A 25,099-nucleotide genomic window follows, 5' to 3' on the forward strand; every position below is an offset into this window, starting at 1 on the left:
TAAATTCCAGTTAATATGGGGGAGGAGGGATTTCCTTGGATTATATATGCAGAGTAATGTGATCCACTGCAAAATCAGTGCAAGTCCACAAAGAGATGTGCACGACGCTATTTTTTACCATTTCTGTTTATCATTTATGATTTACTTATATACATGAAAGATTTACTCTTTAAATACAGGATGACATAAAGAGAGGAGCGGGAAACCTAAAGGGGAGGGGATGGGGCAGGATTGAAGAAACATTCACAGTTTTTATTGTGTTGAAAAATGGGGAAAAATCCAATAAGCTATTAATAACAAAGTGGAGTATAAATACCTAAATAAAAGCTGCATTCTTTTGCAGCTCATGTTCATGTGAATAGCACTTGTTCAGAAGAATATCCCACTGGATTTTGCCCCTGTGGTCCAGATCTCCCTTTCCTCCACTCTGGCACCTGAAACCCTGAGGCTGTGAGTGTCATTTTCAGCCTCACCAGCAGCAGCAGCAATTAATTCCTTCTGTCTTTGTTTGTATTATCCCATCAACATTTTACTCCATGCTAAGAACCCCAGGTACAGAGAGCAGCATTGTCTATAAAGACACAGCCTGCTTTGAAATGACCTCCTGGCCACCCAGCTTGTGTTTATCTTGGCCTAGACGCCCCGCTGAGCAGGAACTGTACCTTCCTCGCTTCAGAGCAAGGCCAAGCAGAGATGCCTTTCAGCTAATGACATTGCAATGCAATTTTAACTGTAGCAATGGAAGAGGTTGTGGAAAAGAAAGGCAGCCACTTTTAATCCAAGGCTGTGTCTCCACAGATCAGATGGCACCAAAATGTCCGAGGGAAAAATCTGTGGCAGAAGTTCTCAAACTTCTGTTTGTTCTATTAGCCGCAGCATTCAGAGAGGCCATGTGCCGTTGGATAGCAGCGTCTAGGAACAAACAGTTAGGAAGGGCTATTGTCTTCATGCCCTGCTTGTGGGCTTCCTGGGGGCATCTGGCTGGCCACTGTGGAAAGCAGGATGCCGGAGTAGATTGAGTTTTGGGCTGATGAAGCAGGACTGCTCTTAACCCGTTGTGAGTGTCTCCACACCAAGAAGTCAGTGCCAGCCCTTGGGCAAGACTTTTTGGGTTATCAGACTTTTTTTGAAATGTATTTCTAGCCCTTGTGGTTTTGCAGATAGGATTGGAAAATGTTCTGTCAAGGCACACTTCCTCTTTAGAGGGATCGTGCTGCTCTTGAATTCTCCTCTAAATCTCGTTAGCCTCTCTTCCCCTCCTCCTTTTCTGTGAAATTTATTTATTTTATTACATTTATATACTGCCCAACAGCTAAGGCTCTCTGGGCAGTTCGCAACAATTAAAACCATAAAATACAACATGATAAAACATAAGACTTTAAAAGTGTAAAAGTAGTATATAAAACCAAGTAAAACCTAGCAGCAGTTACAACCCAAGGAAAGCCTGGGTGAAAAGGTGCGTTTTGTGAAAGATGCCACATTTTCTCCCTCCCAAACTGCACAGGGGAGGGTTTTCCAGAGGGTGGGTGCCCCTACAGAGAAGGCCCACCATCAGAGTTCTTCATGCCGACATTCCTTTCGTTTTGGAATGACCAGAAAGGCCTCCTCTGATGATCTTAGATGGTGGCTGGGTATATATAAGGGAAGGGGGTCTGCTACATATCCTGGTCCCAAGCTGTTTAGGGCTTTATATGAGAACCTTGTACGTGGTTCACTTGCTAATAGGCAGCCAGTGCAGTTCTGTTAACACAGATGTTATCTGAGCATAACTAGGTGCCCCAGTGAAATGGGGCAAATTATTCAAGTTATGACAATAGGTTGAGCATAGTCAGTGAGGAATTGTAGTGATGAAAAACCACACCCAGCTCCAGGTTTTGAGGGTCCTTTGGCAAGACACCTTCAGTGCCCCCCCCCTTTCTCATCATTGCTACCACTTACTTGCTTGACAAACAGGGAGCCAGTGAGCAAGGAGGCCATGACATCTCCTCACCACCACCGTTGTCTCGTCCAGAGCAAAAGGCAGGTAAAGAAGCAGGGCTGAAGAGAAGGAGCAATTCCTGGGGATCCCTGCTGCCCTCAGCAGGTGCCCAACGATGCCAACGCTTGATGCTGGCCCTGCAAGGAAACTCGTAATAGTTTTTCAAAATGCAACTCAGTGGCTCTTTTACACCACAGCTCAGTTCAGACGTTGCACCAAACCATGGTTTGCACTAACTATAATTTTGATTCCTAGCCATTGTTTGAGCATCCAGATCTACAGGCAAACCATGGTTTTCAGATTTTAGATTGCCAGCTGATTGCAAACCATGGTTTGTCAGTTTTTAGGCATTACGCTATTTGACGTAATGTCTGTATTGAGCCAATGAATTGTCCCAGGATGTACCTTCAAAGGTTTATTGGGCCAAAGGGAGCACAAAGGGAGAAAACAACCTCCTTATATGATCTGGGGCTCTTGACTTGGCCTCTCTTTCATTCTGGGGTGGGAATTTCTGCCTAGCAAATATATTTCACAATCGCTTTGAGAAACGCAGTGATCTTATGAGCGATCTAAGATAGTCACCAAGGAGTGGGAATCCTTTGGTTGGGTGTACACCAGGGATGGAGAACTTGTGACCCTCCATTTGTGGGCCACAATTCCCATTATCCCTGGTCACTGGAGATGCTGATTGGGGCAGATGGCAGTTATAGTCCAACAACATCTGAAGGGCCACAGTTTCCCCACCCCTGATGTACACACAAAAGTGGTGGTTTTGGTATAGTAGCAATCCAGTTAAAACCTCTGAATAAGATTAGAAAAACTGCCCTGCTGAATCATACCAAAGGCCCTTGTAGTCCCCTATTCTGTTTCCTGTGATAGCCAGGCAGATGGTTCTGGGGAAATGAGGAAGCAAGGCATGAAGGCAAAGCTCTGCCCATGTTGTGTGTTCCTAACATCTAGAATTCAAAGGTACACTGCTTCTAAGCATGGAGGTTCCATTATCAATTATCATGGTTAATAATTGTTGCCAGACCTGTCCACCATGGGTTTATCTACTTTTTTATATGAATCTAAGAATCGCCTTGCTGGATCAGAGCATCTTGCCAGCTAGATTAAATGCCTCGAGGAAGCTCACAAGCAGGACACAAACCAATGATTTTTCCAGTGTTGTTTGTCCCCAAACCATGTGGGTATTTAACAATTCACCTGGTCTCCATAGGTGACCAGGAATTCCATGCCAAGTGAGTGAGCATGTGTTTCTACCATAGCTAGCATGGAAACCAAGCAGACTGGACAAGGAGGGACAGAACTCTCTGCCTTTCATCCATTTGGCAGAAGGCAGCTTTGGGGGGGGGGGTGTTTTTGTTTTTAGTAGCCTGCTTATCAGCTAGTAGCCTACATTTCGGTACTACCTGCTTAGCAGGCAAGTAAATACATTTGCAGACTAGTAACTTTTGTGGGCTTATTTATAAGGATGACGTATACTGCCTATGAACAGCAGCCAGGGCCAATACTTGCTGATACACCTGTCTTCCGTGAATCTTGATTGTCTAATCAAGCCTTGAATGTCAGATTACCTGATGTCTTACATGAGACAGGTCTTTTTATACAGCAGTTTAGGCAGGGGGAGGAGATGATTAATGGGGGGACGCGATCAAGCTTGATAAAATTGTGCATAGCATGGAGAAAGTAGATAGGTAGCTTTTTCTCCTTCTCTCATGATGCTGTCACTCAGGGTCACCTGGTGAAGCTGATGGGTGGTAGATTCACAGTGGCCACAGTAAGCCCTTAATCACATAACTCAGCATGAAATTATCAAGATGTGGTGATTTCCTCTGGCTTAGACGGCTTTAAATGCGATGCAGCAAATTTTGTGGGGGAGGACAGACCTATCAACAGCTATTAGCTGTAATAGGGGTGTAGAACCTCTGGCCCAGGAGCCAAATCTGGCCCTCCAGGCGTCCCCAGAAGGCCACGCCCCCTTCCCCTAACCCTGCATACTTTCCTCCAACCTTCGATCGTTTGGTGGTTTCCTGGCTTTTGTGCAGCTTTTTCTTCATTCTGAAAGGTTGAACTGTCTGTCCAAAGGCTTTTAGTGACTGGCAGCAGCTGCTTTAAACTAGAGCTGTGCGCAAATGGCCTCTCAAAATTTTCCAGCCTCTTTGTGGGCAGAGAAATTGGGGGGACAATTTCACCAAATTTCTCCTAGGCGAGGAGAAATTCTCCAACAGTTTCTCACAGATAGGGCTCACTATGGGCAGGGGTTGTGGCACAGGTTCTTTCTTTTTTCCTAAGGGCTTTTGTTTTTTTCTGCTGCCATTATTAAGTGTTGAGGCTTCCCCTTTTCTGCATCATTCTCAGGGTATTTTCTTATTTATTTTGGTGGTGTTTCTGAGCTTCCTGAATCACCGTGATGTGCTGTGTCTGTATGTGCTTTCTTTCTGTTGCACATCTCCCAATTGCTCTGCAGCCTCCCGTGCTGCCTGCGCTTCCTGATCTGCAAAAGCCCTATGGCAGGAATTATTTTATTAGGTCTCCCCCTGGGCTTGAATTGAAGTGTGGGAAACTGAGGAGGCTATAGGCTGCCACAGAGATGATTCTGCAATGAAAGGCAGGACGCTTGTGAACGCTCCTCGGCCACCTCCTAAGTACGGTCAGCACAAGAACCCTGAACCCAGCCCATGAGAATTTCTCCAAAATTTCTTCTCCTCTGAATTGCTTTTCAAAAGCAATTCCTTTTCTATCAAATTGAATGAGAGCGGTTGAAAAAATGTGGGAGAAATTTTCAGCACAGCACTAGCTAGAACAGGTGCACTGATACGGATCAACACTGCTGCCTGAATTTTCAGGCTCTCCTTAGGAACGTGGCTGTGGAGACTGTCACGATGAGCGCCCGCACTTCAAAATTTACCACTGCACCACTGAACACAGGACACTGTGGTGTTTGAGATGCTCTTTAAGGGAGAGCAGCGTGCCATCTGCGGGGTCATTCAACCCTGCCCCTGCTTTCTGTCTTGGCAAACTTCCCCTGTTGCTGGAAGAAGTCCAAGGTCAGGAGTTGGAGTGGCTGTGAGAGAGTCACTTTGACTCCGTCACTTTGTCCGTTTCAGATTATCTTTTCTGTATAATAGAAAAGATCATCTGGCGGATAAACAGGGGAGGATTGTTGCCTGTATACTCTCCTTATGGGTTTTCCAGTGGCATCTGTTTGGCCCATTTCTCGCACACAACACTAACTAACAGGACAAATACACCAATCATCTAAAAACAAAGCACACTGCTGCTTTGGAATTATTGTTTTATATATAGGCAAAGGAATGCAGATTCCACTGATTAAAACTCAGACAAAAAGTTACTGTGGGTTCTTTGATCGGATGACAGCCTTAAAAGCAAGTAAATGAGCAAATGAAGAGTTCGGCCAGAAGTGCATCCATTTCTCCAAGGGGATTAGTTTTCACTTCACTCTTAACCTCTGATTTGTCCTCCACCTCCCCACCACACGTGAAAATAGGCTGTCATGGTGTTGGTAGTTTTTGGTTATTTCTTCTTTAAGTTGCATTGATTTCAGTTGTTCTTATTGATTAGCATCTTTGCGGGGGATTGCACCTGTGGCCTTTTCAAAACAGACAAAAAGCTTCGTATTTATGAAGCCGTTGGGAAAAGAAAATGGACTCGAGCAGGTGAAATGTCACAACATTGTGATACTTGGGGAAAGCATCAGCAAAAGAAATAGCCATTCTGGCCTGGTTCACACATAGCGCTAACTGATGGTATGAGTTGTTGAATTCTAGGTTGCCGTGATGTGTGAACACAACCATGCTAACAAACCACAAACAACCCAGAAAGAAAACCCATGGTTTGCTTCTGAGTTGTCAGCTGTGAGTTGTTTAAACCTTGGGTTCTTGTTACATGTGAACCCAGAAGTGTTGGTTGTTCATGGGTTGTTTCACCAGGCTACAGAACAGTGGTCAAGAGCAGTTAAAAAAAACAAAAACAGCCTCTTTACATGCCCATACTGCAGTGCTGAAAAGCATTTCAGATACAAGGAGGGAGCAGGCAAAGGAGGCAGTAAACAAACAGCCCAGGCTTTGGGAAAATAAACCATGGTTTATTCAGTTGTTTTCCAGACAACCCTGGGTAGAGCAACAAACCATGGGCTAGATTATGTGTGAACCAGGCCATAGTTGCATTGAGGGCAGAGTTGTGCTTGGAGGTTACTGGCATCCTCCAGCTTTAACTACCAGCAATCCCATCATCTAGTCCATGTGCTGAAATATTTCTCTTTTCCCAATGCACATTGTCCTTTCTGGCTCCTTCCCCCCCCCCCACGCCCCTCCTCCCTTTGCAGGAGGACACCATGGAGGTGGAAGAATTCTTGAAAGAGGCGGCAGTAATGAAGGAGATCAAGCATCCGAACTTGGTGCAATTACTGGGTAAGTGACAGAAAAACCAAGCAGGGCGACTTGAACCAAAGCCCTGCGCAGCAATACGCATGTTAAGAAGCAGATAAGCTGCTTACCATCCCAAGGCTTCACAGAGAGACATTTCAATTTTTTGGCAGGAGCTGGCAGTTTATAAAATGTAAAACAGTGTTTTCAATGAACTCCTCTTACTTGTATTTAATATATGAAAGGACTAAAGCTTAGACATCTTTAACCAGTTTCTGGGGAAACTGTTCTTCTCCTCTTTCGCCCTTTGTCTGCAACACTGCTCTAAGGTCAGACACTCAAGCTACTACAAGCTGTATAAAGTGCACATCAGCAGGATTTTTTTTTTAATTGTTCCATAGGTGTATGTACCCGGGAGCCTCCATTTTATATCATCACTGAGTTCATGACCTATGGAAACCTTTTGGATTACCTGCGAGACTGTAACAGGCAGGAGGTGGACGCTGTGGTGCTCTTGTACATGGCAACCCAGATCTCCTCTGCCATGGAGTACCTGGAGAAGAAGAATTTCATCCACAGGTAGGAGAGAAAACAGAGCCATTCCTCCTTCCCCCGCCCCAACACATGCCCAAAACTGTTCTTCCAAGTTCCACAGGGACCATTAACAACATTTTAGCAAACAAGCATGTTGTTGTAGCTTTACATGAAATTGTGTTGCGTCATCCTTGAATGTACCAGCAGTCCGTAAGGGGTTGCCTCTTGTTTCCAGCCAAGGCTACTTCACATCCATACATAGCTTAGCCTTTGGCAAGCTCTCGCTTTCAGCTGTTTTCAGGGCGAAGGTACATGTTTACTCTGCAGCCGCATATAACGTGAGACTGGCAGTCCCTTTTCCATTGCAGAACACCTTTGAGAGGGGGTATTTGCAGCAGAGAGGGGTGGGGGGTACTCAATCCTTTCCTTGCCAGCCAAAGTTTCTCCACAGAAATCCCCTCCCCCAGCTCCTTGTTCTCTCCCCATCCCAGCAAGTGTTACAGATCCACCTTTGCCTCAAGACCTCAGGTCTAGAATCCCTCAACGGGGAAAAGCAGCTGGGGAGAGGTTTAGGGGGAAAGCAGCTGGCAGGGAGGGGTTAACCAAGCCTTGCTCTCCAGATGTTTGAGAGTACAACTCCCAGGATTCTTGACTATTGGCCATGCTGGCTGGGGCTGTTAGGAGTTGAAGTCCAAAATATTTGGAGGCTCCAGGTTGGGGAAGATGGGGTAAGCTCTCCTCCCAAGTGTACTTTACATACCAAATGTACCATTTACAGAAAAGTAAGTCCTCTGAGTCTCAGGGTCAATTCACTGGACCCGTAAGTGCATGGTGGACCTCTGTGCTCCAACAACCAGGACAGAAGTGTGCTCCTGGCAGCACAGCCATATGAGCTGGTGTCGCTTAGCCTGAGCTTTGCACCAGGAAGTAACCAGATCGAATCTCACCTCTCCCACAAAGTCAATCTTAGGCAAAGCTTCAACTGCCCATCTGCCTGGTTGAGTTAATAATAATGGCCTATCCTGCAGGGCTGGTGTTAGGACTGCAGCAAGATAACAAATGTGAAATGCTTTGAACACTCTCAGATAGGGATATATGAGAATTTTGGTCTTGCTCACAAAACATGCACGCGTGCCCCATTCGAAGCCCCGAACATGAGTGTGAGCACATGTCCACCAAAAATATTCACAAATTGTTGAACACGCTCGCATTCATGTTGTTCCTGATTTCCAGTTCAATTTGTGCAAATTCCCTTAGTAGACTGAATCGGCTCCACTTTAGTCTATGAAGGGAAGTATAGTACAGGACAAATAAGTAATATGTCCTCACTTGAATTGCCTGCAGTCACCTCCTTTATTTATTTAAAGTATTTTTATCCCTCTTCTCAGCCAAAAAAGGCTCCTGGAGTGGTTTACAATCAATCAGTAAACAAGACAATCCCTGGCCACAGACTTAACAATTTATAAAAGACATGACACAGAAGGAAGAAGGGATGGGGAGGGAAGAGGAAAAAATTAAGTAGGCTTTCACCAGGGCAGGTGGAATGGCCTCCTTACCCTCTTATCTTCCAGGGGGTGGGGGCAGTACAACTGGAGCAGGCCCTGATATTCCCTGTGCCTCCTCCTGTCTCCCTCACTTCAACTTCTTTCCCACAGGGCCATTGATGTCAGTTAGCTCTGTGGGGCAGGGAGACAATCCATCTGGAGTAGAGATGTGAAGGCCTGGAAAAAAAACACCTGGAAAAAATCTGAAAAAAATGTTGTTGTTCTTTCCGAAGACCATTTTTGTTTCCCCCCGAAAAAAATGAAAAATGTTTTTTAATCCTCTCTGTAAGATTCCCAACAAAATTAGTTCTTTCCTTCCTTATTAAAATTATTATCTAAAGTATATTTTACTTATAGACATTTATGCTCAGTTTCCCAATATGTGAGTAGAATCACCATGGTGCATTCTCGACAGTAAATTTGCAGTAAATGTTCTTGACATTTTGGGTTTTGTTCTATAGAGTCTTGTGTTTCTGATGCTGTAGCAGTCATTAAATGTAGTTCTAATCCATTCAGACAATAATTACAAATGTACTAACTGAGTTTACTTTTGAAGGTTTTAAAATATAATAATGTTATGAGCAAACTAAGTTATACGTAAAATAACTTTAGGAAGTGAAAGGCTGCTTTATGTTCCTAGAGCAGCCCTCCCCAACCTGTTGCCCTCCGGATGTTTTGGACTACAATGCCCAGCATTTCTGACCATTGGCCATGCTGCCTGAGACTGATGGGAGCTGAAGACCAAAATATCTGGAGGGCACCAGGTTAGGGAAGGCTGTCCGAAGGCAACAACGTGACTTTACATCTGGAAAGAGCACTAAAAATATAAGTATTGTTTATTTTTCCATTTTTTCCAAAATTTTCATTTTTTTCCCCAAAAAACCCAGGTTTTTTTTCCCGTGGCCTCAAAATTTCCAGAAAGTTTACATCTCTACGCTGGAGCAGGCCCTGATAATCAGTGGTGCAGGAAGCTGGGAACAAAGATGTGATTCCCAAAAGCTGTCTTCAAGGACAAGCCCCACAGCACTTGAGACAAGGGGAAGCTAATTTGGGTTGCATTCAGGGGCATCTCTGTGCAAACACACACAGTGGTGGCTGTCATATTTCTTACCAGGAACATAGTGCCAAGGGGTCTGGGAGGGAGGTTAAATAATGCAGTGTTTCCATCCACTGTGCAGTGGTGACCCACAGAAGCCTCTTGAGCCCACATTGCTTGCATCTCTTTCCGTTCCTGCATTTTGTATAGCCAAGCTCAGTAAGGTGAGCCACTATTTCCATTTCCCCTGCAATTTTACAATAAGGCTCATGATGAAATCTTCCTTCCTTAATCATTGCAGCTCTTTGTGGAATAGATCTCTCCCTCCCTTCTGCCAGAAGCCGACAAATCGCCCATAATGACACCTTTCCCCCCAAACCATTGGCACTGCTTTACACTTACCAGAGTTCTCAGAAAATCTTTGTTTCTCCCAGTCTTTTTTCCGGCACCTTTTCAGCATGCCTACCATCCTTCTCTCACCTTGTCATCTTGCGCTTTAGCGATTCTTTCCCTGCTATTGTCTGGATTGTGTGCCTCTCTCGCTCTCTATTAAGTATCTTTGCAAGTCTTGCTGTCTGGAGGATTTTGACCTTTAAGTGTGCTGCAATTATGGTTAGTGCTTTACATTCTTTGTCTGTGGAAATGGCCTCTGAGCAATGTAATAGCAGATCTTGGTGGGGGACTTGATCAACTTTACTGAATTGTCTGTATGTGTCTCACGCGCACAAAGAAAGTTGGGCCTCACTCACTGCCTTGAAGGGTGTCAAAATTGTTGAGATATTTCCCTGTGACTTAGAAAGCTGAAATTCAGTAGATGTGGGGTTGGATCCTGGATCCACCTTATACAAAAGGAAAGGTTCTGCCCAATTTTGGGGGATTCCCCCTCACACACACACCACAGCTCACCCCTTTTATCGGGGTCTCTTGACTCTCCATGTAGCATTTTCAGGGGGCTGGAGGGGTTGCCCTGGGAAGGAGGGGGGCAGGGAAGTCCACTTCCACCATGTACTCCAAGATACCACTATTTCTGGACAAATCCAGAAACGAGACATTTTGTGCATCTCTTTCTCCTATATGAAGGACCCAGCATACATTTCAAAATGATTAAGGCACTTCTACACAATCCAAAAAGCTTAAATTTGGTGCACAGGTGAGAGAAACTGCATTTTGTTTAATGTTCCTCTACTATAAAACCAAACCCAAAAACCTCCCTGCAGGTAAAAAACTATCAAAGGAGGCAGGGAGCTGGCTGATATAGAACCTCTCTCTCTGATGTGCTAGGGATGTGGGGGTGGGGGTGGCAGAATTTTTCCATGGGGGAGCATTCAAGATTGACACTGTCCATCTGCAGTCAAAGTGACACAATCCAGTCTACCATTTCATTTTGCTGCATGTGTTGACTTAGCCTCAGTCTACGCAGGGGCTGAGGAGAAAAGTTTTTAGTGCCATCCAGGAATGTATATCTGTGCTTGCGCTGCATATCTGTGTGTGTGTTTATAGGTATACATACATGCACGTTACAGTATATAAAAATATATTGAGATGTTCTCCGTTTCATAGTTGTGACCTTTCCTGCCCATTTAATAGGAGCATGAATGTTGTCTTCTGTGGCAAACATCACAATTGTTTGTTGTTGTTCAGTTGTTAAGTCGTGTCCGACTCTTCATGACCCCATGGACCATAGCACGCCAGGCCTTCCTGTTCTCCGCTCTCTCCCGGAGTGTGCTCAGGTTCATATTCATTGCATCGGTGATGCTATCTGGCCATCTCATCCTCTGCCGTCCCCTTCTCCTTTTGCCTTCAGTCTTTCCCAGCATCAGGGTCTTTTCCAGGGAGTTTTCTCTTTGCATTAGGTGGCCAAAATATTTGAGCTTCAGCTTCAGTATCTGTCCTTCCAATGAGCACTCAGGGTTGGTTTCCTTTAGGATGGACTGATTTGACCTCCTTGCAGGCCAGGGGACTTGTAAGAGTCTTCTCCAGCACCACAGTTCAAAAGCATCAATTCTTCGGTGCTCAGCCTTCCTTATAGTCCAGCTCTCACAGCCATACATTACTACTGGGAAAACCATAGCTTTGATTATGCGGACCTTTGTCGGCAAGGTGATGTCTCCGCTTCTTACTATGCTGTCTAGGTTTGCCATAGCTTTCCTCCCAAGGAGCAAGCGTCTTTTAATGTCATGGCTACAGTCACCGTCTGCGGTGATCTTGGAGCCCAAGAAAATAACATCTGTCACTGCTTCCATTTCTTCCCCTTCTATATGGCAGGAAGTGATGGGGCCAGATGCCATGATCTTAGTTTTTGTAATGTTGAGTTTCAAACCAGCTTTTGCACTCTCCACTCTCACCCTCAACAAGAGGCTCTTTAGATCCTCTTCGTTTTCTGCCATTAGGGTGGTATCGTCTGCATATCGGAGGTTATTGATAATTCTCCCGGCAATCTTAATTCCGACCTGTGATTCATCCAGCCTGGTGTTTCTCATGATGTACTCTGCATATAAGTTAAATAAGCAGGGCGACAATATGCAGCCTTGTCATACTCCTTTCCCAATTTTGAACCACTCGGTTGTTCCATGTCTGGTTCTTACTGCTGCTTCTTGACCCTCGTACAGGTTTCTCAGGAGACAGGTGAGGTGGTCTGGTACTCCCATCTCTTTCAGAATTTGCCACAGTTTGTTGTGATCCACACAATCAAAGGCTTTAGCATAGTCAATGAAGCAGAAATAGACGTTTTTCTGGAATTCTCTTGCTTTCTCCATGATGCAGCGAATGTTGGCGATTTGATCTCTAGTTCCTCTGCCTCTTCGGAACCCAGCTTGTACTTCCGGTAGTTCTCGGTTCGCATACTGCTGAAGCCTAGCTTGTAGGATTTTGAGCATCACCTTGCTGGCATGTGAAATGAGCGCAATTGTGCGGTAGTTTGAACACTCTTTGGCATTGCCCTTCTTTGGAATTGGAATGTAAACTGACCTTTTCCAGTCTTGTGGCCACTGTTGAATGTTCCAAATTTGATGGCATATTGAGTGCAGCACTTTAACAGCATAATCTTTTAGGATTTTAAATAGCTCAGCTGGAATACTGTCATCTCCACTAGCTTTGTTGTTAGTAATGCTTCCTAAGGCCCACTGGACTTCACTCTCTAGGATGTCCAGCTCAAGTTCAGTGAGCACACTATCATGGCTATCAGGGACATTAAGATCTTTCCTGTATAGTTCTTCTGTGTATTCTTTCCGCCTCTTCTTAATCTCATCTGCTTCTGTTAGGTCCCTGCCTTCTTTGTCCTTTATCATGCCCGTCTTTGCACAAAATGTTCCCTTGATATCTCCGATTTTCTTGAAAAGATCTCTAGTCTTTCCCATTCTATTGTTTTCCTCGATTTCTTTGCATTGTTCATTTAAGAAGGCCTTCTTGTCTCTCCTTGCTATTCTCTGGAACTCTGCATTCAGTTGGATATATCTTCCCCTTTCTCCCTTGCTTTTCGCTTCCCTTCTCTCCTCAGCTACTTGTAAAGCCTCATCAGACAGCCACTTTGCTTTCTTGCATTTCTTTTTCTTTGGGATGGATTTCGTTGCTGCCTCCTGAACAACGTTACAGACCTCCGTCCATCGTTCCTCAGGCACTCTGTCTATCAGGTCTAATCCCTTAAATCTGTTCCTCACCTCCACTGTATATTCATAAGGGATATGATTTAGGTCATGTTAGGTTTTCCCTACGTTCTTCAATTTAAGCCGAAATTTTGCAATAAGAAGCTCATGATATGAGCCACAGTCAGCTCCAGGTCTTGTTTTTACTGTCTGTATAGAGCTTTTCCATCTTTGGCTGCAAAGTACATAATCAATCTGATTTCGATATTGACCATCTGGTGATGTCCATGCGTAGAGTCGCCTCTTGTGCTGTTGGAAAAGAGTGTTTGGTATGATCAGCGTGTTCTCTTGACAAAACTCTATTAGCCTTTGTCCTGCTTCATTTTGTACACCAAGGCCATGCTTGCATGTTGTCCCAGTGATTTCTTGACTTTGTTTAGTGCCATGCTAAAGGTTTGTCCTATGGCGTAACATTTCCTATGCTGCTTTGAAGGCTCAGCACCTCTGTCAGTGGCAAGCAGAGTTGCCCCAGCCAGTTCTGTGATGGGTTCCTTTCCCTGGCCGCCCCTGCAGTAGTGTTAACCTTAAAAAAAAAAGTGTCGTGCTCTAGCTCATTTCTTCTGCGCTCTTGGGCACTGTGTTCTCTGCTTTGCTGCCTATGATCCCAGAGAGCAAAAAAAGAGAAGAAAAAAGGCTTTCTTCCCTTCTGCCTTGTCAGTGCTGTCTTTTTTTTACAAACCGCCCACCCCCTCAGCCTTCTACCCAATCCCTCCAGGGGTGCTGTCACTGTCCTCCTCAGTAGTTTTCAGATGCACAGCAGTGACCTCATTGAATGAATCAAGCAGCAGAGGGGGCAGGATCAGTGCTAATGACAAGGCACTTTTCTTTATGTGTAGGTTTCAGCAGCATTTGCCGCCAAGAACAGGGGACCTGCCGGAACGTTGTGTGACAAATTAACGTGCCCTTTGCTACGACTTGCTCTTATCGAACAAGGAGTCTGTTACTAGTTCTGCTAGTGACTTTTCAAAGATCAAGAATCATGGAGACAGAGATTCATATCTCTTGCTCGGATGCGGGGAGAGCGTTGCAGTAGGATCAATTTCCAATTTAGCATGACATAGTGTGGAAACATTTCCTTCATCTTCTTCTTATATGTTAAGGCTTCTAAAACATTTCTCAGTGATGTTGCTCTCCCTCCCCCAGTTTGTTTAGCGCTATCAGGAACTGGCAGTATCAACCAATGTGGTTTCCTGGCCCATTCACAAACACTGTTTGATAGATTTCTTTCTGGTACTGTTTCCCCAGGTTCAATCCCTGGCATGTCCCGGTAGGGCTGGGAAAGAATCCTGCCTGAAACCCAGGAGAGCTGCTGCCAGTCAATATTGATAATTCTGATCTAGATGGTCTGACTCAGGATAAAGTACCTTCCTATTTCTGCCCCTGGTGCTATTCACTCCCAAATTCTCTTGATCCATGTTTGTTTGTTTGTTTACAATACTTATATGCCGCTCCACATCAGAAGATTTCGGTGTGGTGAACAACAAAGATAAAAGAATAAAACACCAGGTTAAAGCAGTGAAAACATTTTTTGAAAAGAGAAATTCCAATAAGGTCAAATTGAATAACCACAGCTGGTCATGCAAGGAAGGCCTCTCAAAATAACAGTGTCTTTAGGAGGCGCTGGAAGGAATACAATGTTGGCACCTGCCTGACCTCCAAAGGCAGGGAATTCCACAGGAAGGGGGCCACCACACTGAAGGCTCTTTTCCTGGTGGACTCCAACCGGGCCATGTTTTTCAAAGCTTTCTCCCTTCAGGGGTACCTTCTGCACATCTGCTGCACAATCCCTGTTCTTCAGAAGCCTCTTCCTGTGTGCCGGATGCTGCTCTTGTCGCTGCAGTAAGGACGTATGCCTTCTTTCGTGAGAAATGTCATCGCCTGTGTTCTTTCTCTTTCTCCCCATCCCACCTTAGGGATCTTGCTGCCCGGAACTGCCTTGTAGGGGAGAACCATCTGGTGAAGGTGGCCGACTTTGGCCTGAGCAGGCTGATGACGGGCGATACGTACACAGCCCACGCTGGAGCCAAGTTCCCCATCAAGTGGACTGCGCCAGAAAGCCTCGCTTACAACAAGTTCTCCATTAAGTCTGACGTCTGGGGTAAGAGCTTAGCACTTCCTTCAAGCAGTTAGATCAGGGGTGCAGAACCTCAGGCCCGGGGCCAAATCCAGCCTTCCTGGGGTCTCAGTACCCAGCTGGCCCCACCCCCCTTCTCCTATCCACAGATTATTTAGTGCGTTTGTGCAGTTTATTTCCCATCCTAAAAGGCTGAAATGCCTCTCCTAAGGCTTAGTTACTGGCTGTAAGAGCTTTACACTAAACTATGTTGCTATTCGGGTGGGGGGGTTGGCCCTGCCCAGCACCGGAATGCAGTTCCCGAGAGCTTCTCCGAAATTGAATTGGGCCCTCAAACTGAAAGTGGTTCAACACTCCTAAGTTAGTTCAAGGCTCCTAAGAGTCAGAGCTCTGTCTGCTGTGGGAAAACAAAGTCAACACGATGTGCCAAGGGAGCCCAAACTCTCCATTGTGAGGAGAGCCCAATCGCACAGGAGCAGAGCACATTGGAACTTAATAAGAGCTCTGCCTGAGAGGAGAGCCACTGCCCGTTAGAGTAGGCCATCGTGTACTAGGTGGACCAGTTCTCTTGAGTCAGTCTGGGGCAGATCCATTTAGTCCCTCATCCCTGACAGTGTGGCCATTCAGACTGTGAACATGCATGCACATTGCGCAAGTGTGCATAGATTTGCTCCCCCCGCCTCAATCTGCTTTTGCCAATCATACTAAAGAATCAGATTTCCCTCTGTAAATTTACCTGCATTGTTCATACAGATCAGTCTCATTTTTCCTCATAAACTGCCCACCCCACTCCAAAACAAAAAAAGCTCAATATTGTCACGAGGAGTGTGTACAACTGGCCCATGTTTGTGAATCTTCCAATCCCAGTTGAGGGTCAGGGAAGCAGCCGGCCACCTTGTGCCTGGCTTCTGTGGGGGTTGGATTCCATCATAACTGTGTAAAGCAGAGCCTTCCCAGCTAGATAGTGCCTTTGCTGTGATGCTGAGTTCAGGTTTCCCCACACACACACACACACACGCTTTTTTTTCTTTAACAACACATTTCCTCCTCATCCCCAGCTACTTGAGGACAGAGTTCTGACAAAGGACTATTCTGGAAAAGGCTAGCCTGAAATGGCCGGTGGCTATTTCTCACGTAAGATGATGTGATGCCCTTCCTTATGCGAGATGGCAGCGGCGTTCTCTTCGCATTCAGGGGGAATGTGCAGGGTGACCGAAGTAATTACATACAGGTCGCTGAACTGATAGCAAGAGGCCGTACCTTGTACTATGGGATGTCACATTAGTCTAGTTCCTTCGTTGGGTTTCAGGAAGACTCCTCCACCTCCTGCGGTTTTGCTATGTTCAGGTGCCCTGTCAGGCTGGAGCCAGCAGCCTGTGTCTCCTCTTTCTCTCTCTAACACAGAGGTGGGGAATTTTTTCCAGCTGGAGGGCCAAATTCAGTTTCAGGGAAGCTCTCAGGGGCTGCATTCCAATGGTGGGCAGGGCAGAAGGCCAAAAGGCCGAAATACCAGCATCTTGTAGCTGAAAGCTCTGACTGCCAAATCACCCGAAACGCAGGCGATGCCAGGCGCGTGACACCGTGCTCCAAAGGCAGAACAAAAAACCTCCAGTAGTGCATCCAGTTTATAAACTGTTACAGATTTTTTTAAAAATTACAAATCTAAAATTTAAAATTTTACAGCTTTAAATTTTTAAAAACATAGATAGACACACACACATATACACAGACACACACACACACACATAGACACACACATCTATACATACATACACACAGAGAGAGACACAGACACACAGATACACACACACCGACACACATATACACAGACACGCACACATACATGCACACACACATGTATATATATACATACGCACATGCACACATATACACACACACGTATATATATACATACGCACATGCACACATATACACACACATTTACACACGTGCATACATATATATATATACATACGCACACACACACATATATATATACATACGCGCACACACACATATATATACACACACGCACACATATACACGCACACATATACACACACATATAAACACATATACACACACATACACGTACACACATATATAGATAGATTCATACACACACACGCACATATATTTTAAAATGTGAAATGTTTGGGTAAGAAACACCAGCTTCGGCTACAAATAAGAGCATGCTACGATACCACTTATAAGCTGACCCAGGACCGATCAGGAACAGGCCAAACCTCAATGAGAGAGCCTGGATTAACAATCAGCACTTGTATTCAACAGCCAATCAAGCCGCATTAATAAACATCATGTTTCTTAATGCTGCCAATAACTAAGCCTTAAGAGAGGCATTTCAACCTTTTAGGATTGGGGCGGGGGGACGTGCAAAAGCTGGAAAGCCACCAAGTGACTGGTGGTCAGGGGAAAGGGGTGTGGCGAGGAAAAGGGGGACCTGATTGGGACCTGATTTTGGCCCATGGACCTGAGGTTCGCCACCCCTGCTGTAACGACTAGGGATTGTCAGTGCATGACATGACATCACTGTGCCAATGGGTTTTCCTGCCCCTGCTCCACTTCACTAGCTGCACCTTCTGGGTAAAATTAACCCTGGGCTTATGCTGTGTCATGCCTTGAATCTCCCTAGATCACTAGCCTTCAGATAAATCTTTGAAATGGTCTGGGCCACCCCCTTGCTTCAGGTGCTGTCAGGCCTTGGCCAAACCCCAAGACTGGCTGCAGCATGAGAGTCCTGTCGTAGCCCCAGCAAAGAACCAGAAGCAGTGGAGACGGTTAAGTTCCAGGCAAAGTGCAGCAGTTTGTGTAGCTACCCAATGAGACAAGAAGAGGTGCTGTCTCAGATGCGAGGGCTTTATACAGCCAGCTGTGTCCCGATTGGCCTGTGGCTTCAGCGGACTGGGTTCAGGCTAGAAATGTCGCTAGAGAGCGCCCTTAATCCAGAGAGCCTACTGAGCCTGAGGGTCCAGAGGACTTGTGGCGCCGGAAGCAAGGCACTGAAGACCGGCTGTTGCTGGTTTGAGACCCACTGTTCTGTGCAGATAGGTTGCAAGTTTGGTATTGTCCTTTCTTTTAAGGGAAGGGAAAAGAGCAGTAGACAGGATTGGAAAGAGAGGGTGCAAGGGAAGGGGAAGATGAGGCAAGGGGAGAGAAAGAGAGAGGGGGTGGTAGTCAGTTAAAAATGGCCCCCTCGTTGTTTGTTGAGATGTTGCCTTAGATCCGATTTTCTCAATTTGGTGCTCTCCATATGTGTTGGTCTCCCAACTTCCAGCGATGGGAGTTGTAGTCCAGCCATTCCAAAGGGTGTCCAGTTGGGAAAGGCTATTCTAGGTGTTACAGGGGAGTGGGGGAAAGGAGACAGGGCAGTGCTTTCCAGCTGCAATCCCATCTCTGCAGCCTCTGCCTGGAGGTTTAGGTTCATTTGGCTTATGGCGAATCAATTTTGTCTTGCCGCTTGAACTTGTTGCTTTCTCTACCTGGGGTCTTGGCTCTGTTCGAGGAAGGAAAGGCCCCCCCCCCGAAATATTCACTTTTGGGGTCAGACCTGACATCAGAGAGGTCAGAAGTGGGTGTGGCAGGGTAGGGGAGATAAAGAAGAGCTTATCTGATTTACAGAGCACACCAGCAGAGGTTTCAATTAATCTGCTGTGACATCTCTTAATTGTGCCTTTAACAGGATTTGAAGGAACTCGAGGCATTCAGGTTGGAGACAAGCTAGTAAATTGAAAATTAGGCTAATTCTGCCCTGTCGTATCTCAGGAGACTTGTCTGGATTGATAAGGGGGCTTGTAAGTCCTCTTTAACATCTCCACTGCCATTGAGCGTGGAACGTGGGCTGCCCAAAGCAGGAAAGTGCCGGAGCACTTAGCTCATGCATCCACCCCCCCAGGAAACGCACTTATACGTTCCCAAATTTGTTCTGGCTGAGGCAGCTCTTCCTCACCTCTGCTCCTGGAATTAAAATGATTTGGGAGGAGGTGAGCCTGTCCTAGTGACTCATGCAAAGATGCACTGGGCAGCCTCCTCTGTTTCTGCATTATTTCTGCATTGGGTGAACACTGAACACTCCAATCACTTCAGGTGGAGAGAGGAAGCAGAATTTCCTCCTCATAGTGGAGTCAGTTTGAAAGGCAGCAGCGCCAGGGCAGTGAATCATACAGAGGTGCAACAGGCAGTCTCCTCTTTGAAAGGCAGGGTGTTTGGGCTTACAGAAGCCTTTCATTGTGTAAGTTATGTATTGCTTGCATATCTCTGCCGCATGCAAGGAAGGAATGTGCTTCGTACAAGGCATACTTCATATTTGTCCATCTAACACAGTATTGTCTACGACTCTCATCTGACAGCAGATCTCCAGGGTCTCAGTTAAAGAAAGGTTTTCCCCATCACCTACTTCCTGATCCTATTAAGTGGTTATGCCAGAGGTTGAACCTGGGACCATCTATGTGTAAGCAGGTGCTCTGTTGCTGAGCTATGGCCCCTCCCCAAAGTCTTTCCCCCAGACTTCCTTTAGCTGGAGGTGCCAGAATTTGAACTTGGGACATTCTGCCTGCAAACCAGGTGCTCTTCCCCTGAGTTATGTGTCTCCCCCACCATGTTTGTGAGTTACCGTGTTTCAAAACATGTTATCTTTCCTTTGCAGCCTTCGGCGTCCTGCTTTGGGAAATCGCAACATATGGCATGTCCCCTTACCCTGGGATTGACCTCTCACAGGTCTACGAACTCCTGGAGAAGGACTATCGCATGGAACGCCCCGAAGGCTGTCCAGAGAAAGTCTATGAACTCATGAGAGCATGTAAGGTTCCTCTGGAGCCAAAGGCTTCCCTTTCCTGGGTCTTTTCCCTTAAAAGGGGTTGGGGTTGGGGCACCTCCCTAATTTAACTTGTTCAGATGGTAATGTGTTTAAATCCTTAGGAATGGGCATGCCATTGTCTTAATGAAAAACAGCCAGTGGCACCTGTGTGTGTGTGTGTGTTTACGTGTGTGTATGTGGTGATTTGAAACAGACTGATTTGCCTGTCTCTAGTTCTCAGTGGCCAAATGTGCTTGGCCGTATTAAGCTGCAGCCACAGATCCACAGAGAAGCTGCAGTGGTGGTGCTCCACCTAACCTGCTGCCCTTACTAAGCCTCACAGCAAGCTGATAGGTGAAAAGCCCAGATATCACCTTGAAAATGTGTCTAATTATTATTCCAATGGAAAAGGAAATGCTGCTTCATCAAACATGGTTTTAGTAACTCTCAGTATATTCATATGGCCTTCGATTGACACTTTGCACCCATGTTCACACTGCGCCTGGGCTAGGTGCCCCTGTTGCCCCACCCTTCTACTGAATCAGAGGGTGAAGTCAAACTGGGGCAGCTTCTCCCACGGTTCTGAGAAATTTGGCTACCCCTCCCAAACAGCTTTAGCCTCCTCCTGGTCAGACGTTAAAAACCTGTATGCCCCATCCATCGCCAAGAGCACCATCACTTTTCATTTGTTTGCTGCTTTCTCACACAACTTTTTGTATTGGCATTCTGTTCTTAAAAGAACAATTTTAATAATGATGTTTTAATCATTTTTATCTTTTTTTACTTCTTATGTTCACCGCTCCAGAATCTGTTTTAGATATGGAGCGGTATACAAATGCTGTTAATAAATAAATAACAAATAAACAAGAACCTTAATACAAAAGAGAGCCAGTGTGGCGTAGTGGTTAGAGTCTTGGACCGGGACTTTGGTGATCTCAGTTCTAGTCCCCACTCAGCCATGAAGCTCACTGGGTGACTTTGGGCCAGTCACTGACTCTCAGCCTAGCCTACCTCACAGGGTTGTTGTGAAGATAAAATGGAGATGAGGCGGGTTATGTAAACCGCTTTGAGTTCCTTGGAGGAAAGGCAGGATATAAATGTAACAAATAAAAAAAAAATTAAAGCGTTACATCAAAAACACATCAGTTGCAATAATACATTCCATAATGCTGTGCCTTTCTTTACCATCTGTTTATAATCTACTTCCAAGAATGCGTTTCCTCAATATATCCTGAGGTGGCTTCTGAAGGCGATGTTTGAGGTCGCTAGGATTCACTGAACTTCATCCCACCACTCGTCTCATGCCTGATTCCTGTTCATGTTTGCTGCTCACTCTGTGCAAACAGGAAAATTGTGCAAATTGAGCAGAGAGCTAATGTGAAATTTGCACAAATTTCCTCCATAGACTAAAGCGGGGTTTTCCATCTGCAGGGGAACGTTGCGCAAATCGAACGTGAGCACGTGCCCGGCAATTCGTGAACATTTTCGATCACGTTTGGGGCTTCCAACAGAGCGTGCCTGCCTGTTTTGTGAGCAAAAACAACATTCTCACACAACGCTAGTGGCCATCCATGCCCATGTGATGACAGTTTTATTTTAAACATTTTCCTCCCCTTTACTGGTGGTCTGTCTTTAGAACTGTTTCCTTTTAGTGTATTTGTATGGTTTCTGGAGACAGTAAGAAGGCTTCCTCATTTTATTATTTGGTTGGAATAAATTGTTGGAATTATTTGGTTGGAATGAATAAAAAGCAGTGAGAGAGGGTGTCCCCCCCGCCCGCTCTGCTGTTTTCTTTGCTTCTGGGTGGGGCAGCGAGGTAATTTTAGATCCTGGATTTAGTGGCATTATGACAGGCCCCCTTAGAACTGTATTACTTCAGTTGTGAAGCACAAAAATAACATTCCTCTCCACACACACACACACACACCCTTCCATGCTTTAAAACTGCTTCTACATTCCCGATAGGTTAGAACCACCACAACAAAACTGTTTGCCAACAAGAATGAAAAACAAATAAACAGACTCCAAATTGAGTTTGCATCTGCTGGTTTCTGGGTGGTCATTCGGGCCCTCCCCCACTAGGCTGTGGGGGCCCCGGACGTTCGCCCCAAGGTCGGACCCTCGCTGGAGAGCGGTAGAGAGCGAGGTATTTGAAGCACTAACATATCGTCTGTCCTCACAGGCTGGCAGTGGAGCCCTTCCGACAGGCCTTCCTTTGCCGAAATCCACCAAGCGTTTGAAACAATGTTTCAAGAATCCAGCATATCTGACGGTAGGTGCCATCACAGATAATTCCCGCTCTGTGGGAGGCGAGATAAGTGCTTTGTTTTCCGCATGATTGCTCCATCTGCATAACCCCACGCGTATTTCGTTTCCCTCTTTGCGATGGAAAACGTACTTCTTCTTTTTTTTGGTAAGCCAGAGCATGGGATCTTCAACGCATTAGAATGCTGGGCCTGAAAACCTGAGATCAGTGAGCAACACGGCCCAGTAACTTTTATATATTGGGGGGATTGAGACATGGAGGTGAATTCCCACCCTACATTTAAGCTTCATGCATGACTGGAGGTGGTAAGAGAGGACCCATGCTTCAGGCTGTAGAGCGCCTGCTTTGAAAGTCCCAGGAATGCAGAAAGACAGTGTGGGAGGAGAGGGAAAGTATATTATGTGCCAGACAGATTTTTTTTTTCCCCTTTCTGGAGCCAAGTTATGGTATCTTGTTGGGGGTTTTTTCAACATAGACCCAAAAGGGCTCCAACTGGGCACGGAGTATGATGTTATTGCTCTCCATAGCTTCTTGTCCCACTCCCAGCCCCATCCTATCCCTCCTTCATCTCCCTTTTATCACCTCAGTCCTTGCCTTAAATATTCAGAATTCTTCCCCCAGGCAAATGCACACAAACACAGCGGTTGGAACAAATGACAGAATACAGGCAAATGTACATCACTTTTTGGCATGATGTGTAGCCATGCTGATAGCATAAGCATAAATTCAGATCAGGGTTGGGGGATGTTGCCTTCAGAAAAAATTCTATTTTTTTTTTTAATAAAGGGTATAGTCTCCTACTGGATCCAATAGTTCTTCTCTTCGGTTATGTAAAGGAAGTTGTTCTATCTGATGACATAGAGATGATAGTGTACTTACTAACAGCCACCAGAATGCTGATATCCGCAAACTGGAGGAAAAAAAACCCGAAAGCTCCCACAATTGATGATTGGATTATTAAATTATGGGAATAATATATATGGTTAAGGGTGCAACCCTATGCATATTTAGACAGAAAGAAAGTCCTACAACTCCCAGCATTTGCCAGCCAGATTGGTTGATTGGGGAGTGCTGGGAGCTGTAGGACTTTTTTCTGTCTAAACTTATGTAGGATTGCACCCTAAGTTAACTAACATAGTAGGGGTTAGGGAGGGAAGACAGCAAAATAATAGATTTATAAAAAAGTGGTCCTTATTTGTAACATATCAGTGTAACAAGAATCAAGAGAATGCACAACCTTTTGTGTTACTGGGAGCCTTGTGATATTTGCTGGTTTTATTGGTAAATTTGTTTATATTCTCTACCAATTGTTGATAATATTTGTTTGTATACTTTTGTGCATTTTTGTCAGCGTTGTAAAAAATAAATAATTAGAAGTAATGGGAAAAGAAAACCCAAGCAACTTTGCAGCTCTGATCATTGTGAAGTTAGAGCATAGGGTGAAGGATTGGGGAAATAGCAGAAGGCATTAATAGCAGAATAGTATTAATTTCTGTTAGTCGCTAGCTGGGTAATTTCAAAAGCCCTCTGCCAAGTGATCATTTTAGAAATCTGGCAAGAACTGGGCAGAAAGGGAGAGAGAGAGCAAGATAAGGGGTGTCGGGGGGGGGTGACAGAAGGAGAAAGAAGGGGTGACTGCCCACTTTTGGCTCTGGCCATGCCCACTGCTGGCTAACCCACCACTGTTATGTGCCCCCCGCCCCGCACCAGATAACCCTGAGGCAATGCAGCCCTCGACAACCCTTTAGAGTCTGCTGAGTGTTTGTTTTTAATCCTCTACTTTCCAGAGGTGGAAAAAGAGCTGGGGAAGAAAGGGATGAGGAGCGTTGTGAATACCTTCCTGCAAGCTCCAGAACTTCCGACTAAAACAAGAACATCTAGAAGACCAGCCGAATGCAAAGATGCCAATGAAAGCCTGGAGACGGTGCCCACAAAAGGCCTAGGGGAATGTGGTACGTTCCAGCTCTGGTTGTGAAGCAGGCCAAAAAGGGGATTGGAGGGGACCTTGAGCAAAAGGAGCAATGGCGTTAAGAGCTCTGATGCACCATTTGGATGCCTCCTCCTTTGTATCACTCCCTTGAATCCAGGGGGGCTGAGCCAAGATACCTTCAGAGAACATTTTCAGCTCAAAACTTGAGTGGGGTAAAAGATTTCACAAAATTCTCAGATTTTTTCACTATCACCTGTTCATGAAGTCTTGGCGGTGGAGGAAATCATGCATTCCACCACTGTTGGGCGCCATTTTACTTCAGTGCTTTCTATCCACAAGACACCCATGTGTCTTCCACACTGGCCACCCAGAAGATGGTAGAGTAATCACTCTGTCTTGGCTTCATGTCAACGCCATGTAGCCAGTGAGGTTTATTGTGTGCCGTTTGGTTTTAACTTTTGTGAACCGCCCAGAGAGCTTCCACTATTGGGCGGTATAGAAATGAAATGAATGAATGAATGATAAACAAACAAATAAATAAGATATATGACGATGCAGCCAAATCACAGTGAGGGACTTCACTCTCACTCCAATTTGGCGACGGACAAATCTCATTGTCTACATGGTGTCGAAAAGCAGAGTTATTGCTCTGGCATCTCCTGAACAGGAAACAGGAACCCAAGGAGGTCCTCCCATGAAGCTGATTGGTGGGAGATTCAGGACAGATCAAAGGAAGGACTTCTTCACACAGCACAGAGTTAAACTATGGAATTCGCTGCCACAGGATGTAGTGATGGCCACCAATTTGGGTAGCTTTAAAAGGGGGGTTGACACATTCATGGAGGAGAAGGCAGTCAATGGCTACTAGTCCTGATGGCTCTATGCTACCTCCACC

At 45.5% G+C, this 25,099-nt stretch overlaps 1 protein-coding gene across 2 annotated transcripts in view; it reads left to right on the top strand.

Annotated features, from left to right (window-relative positions):
• The window catches only part of ABL1 (ABL proto-oncogene 1, non-receptor tyrosine kinase), a 179,934-nt gene that overhangs the window by 141,108 nt on the left and 13,727 nt on the right, over positions 1–25,099 (top strand). For both annotated transcript variants that reach the window (XM_084820822.1, XM_084820823.1), the window contains 6 exons: positions 6,327–6,411; positions 6,768–6,945; positions 15,035–15,219; positions 19,859–20,011; positions 22,191–22,280; positions 24,062–24,226. In XM_084820822.1, coding sequence (XP_084676948.1) covers positions 6,327–6,411; positions 6,768–6,945; positions 15,035–15,219; positions 19,859–20,011; positions 22,191–22,280; positions 24,062–24,226 — 856 coding nt within the window. The remainder of the gene's footprint in view (positions 1–6,326; positions 6,412–6,767; positions 6,946–15,034; positions 15,220–19,858; positions 20,012–22,190; positions 22,281–24,061; positions 24,227–25,099) is intronic.

This window comes from Heloderma suspectum, chromosome 14, assembly GCF_057233095.1.
Source record: "Heloderma suspectum isolate Gila_16-S chromosome 14, 16-S_ref, whole genome shotgun sequence".
NCBI lineage: Eukaryota > Metazoa > Chordata > Lepidosauria > Squamata > Helodermatidae > Heloderma > Heloderma suspectum.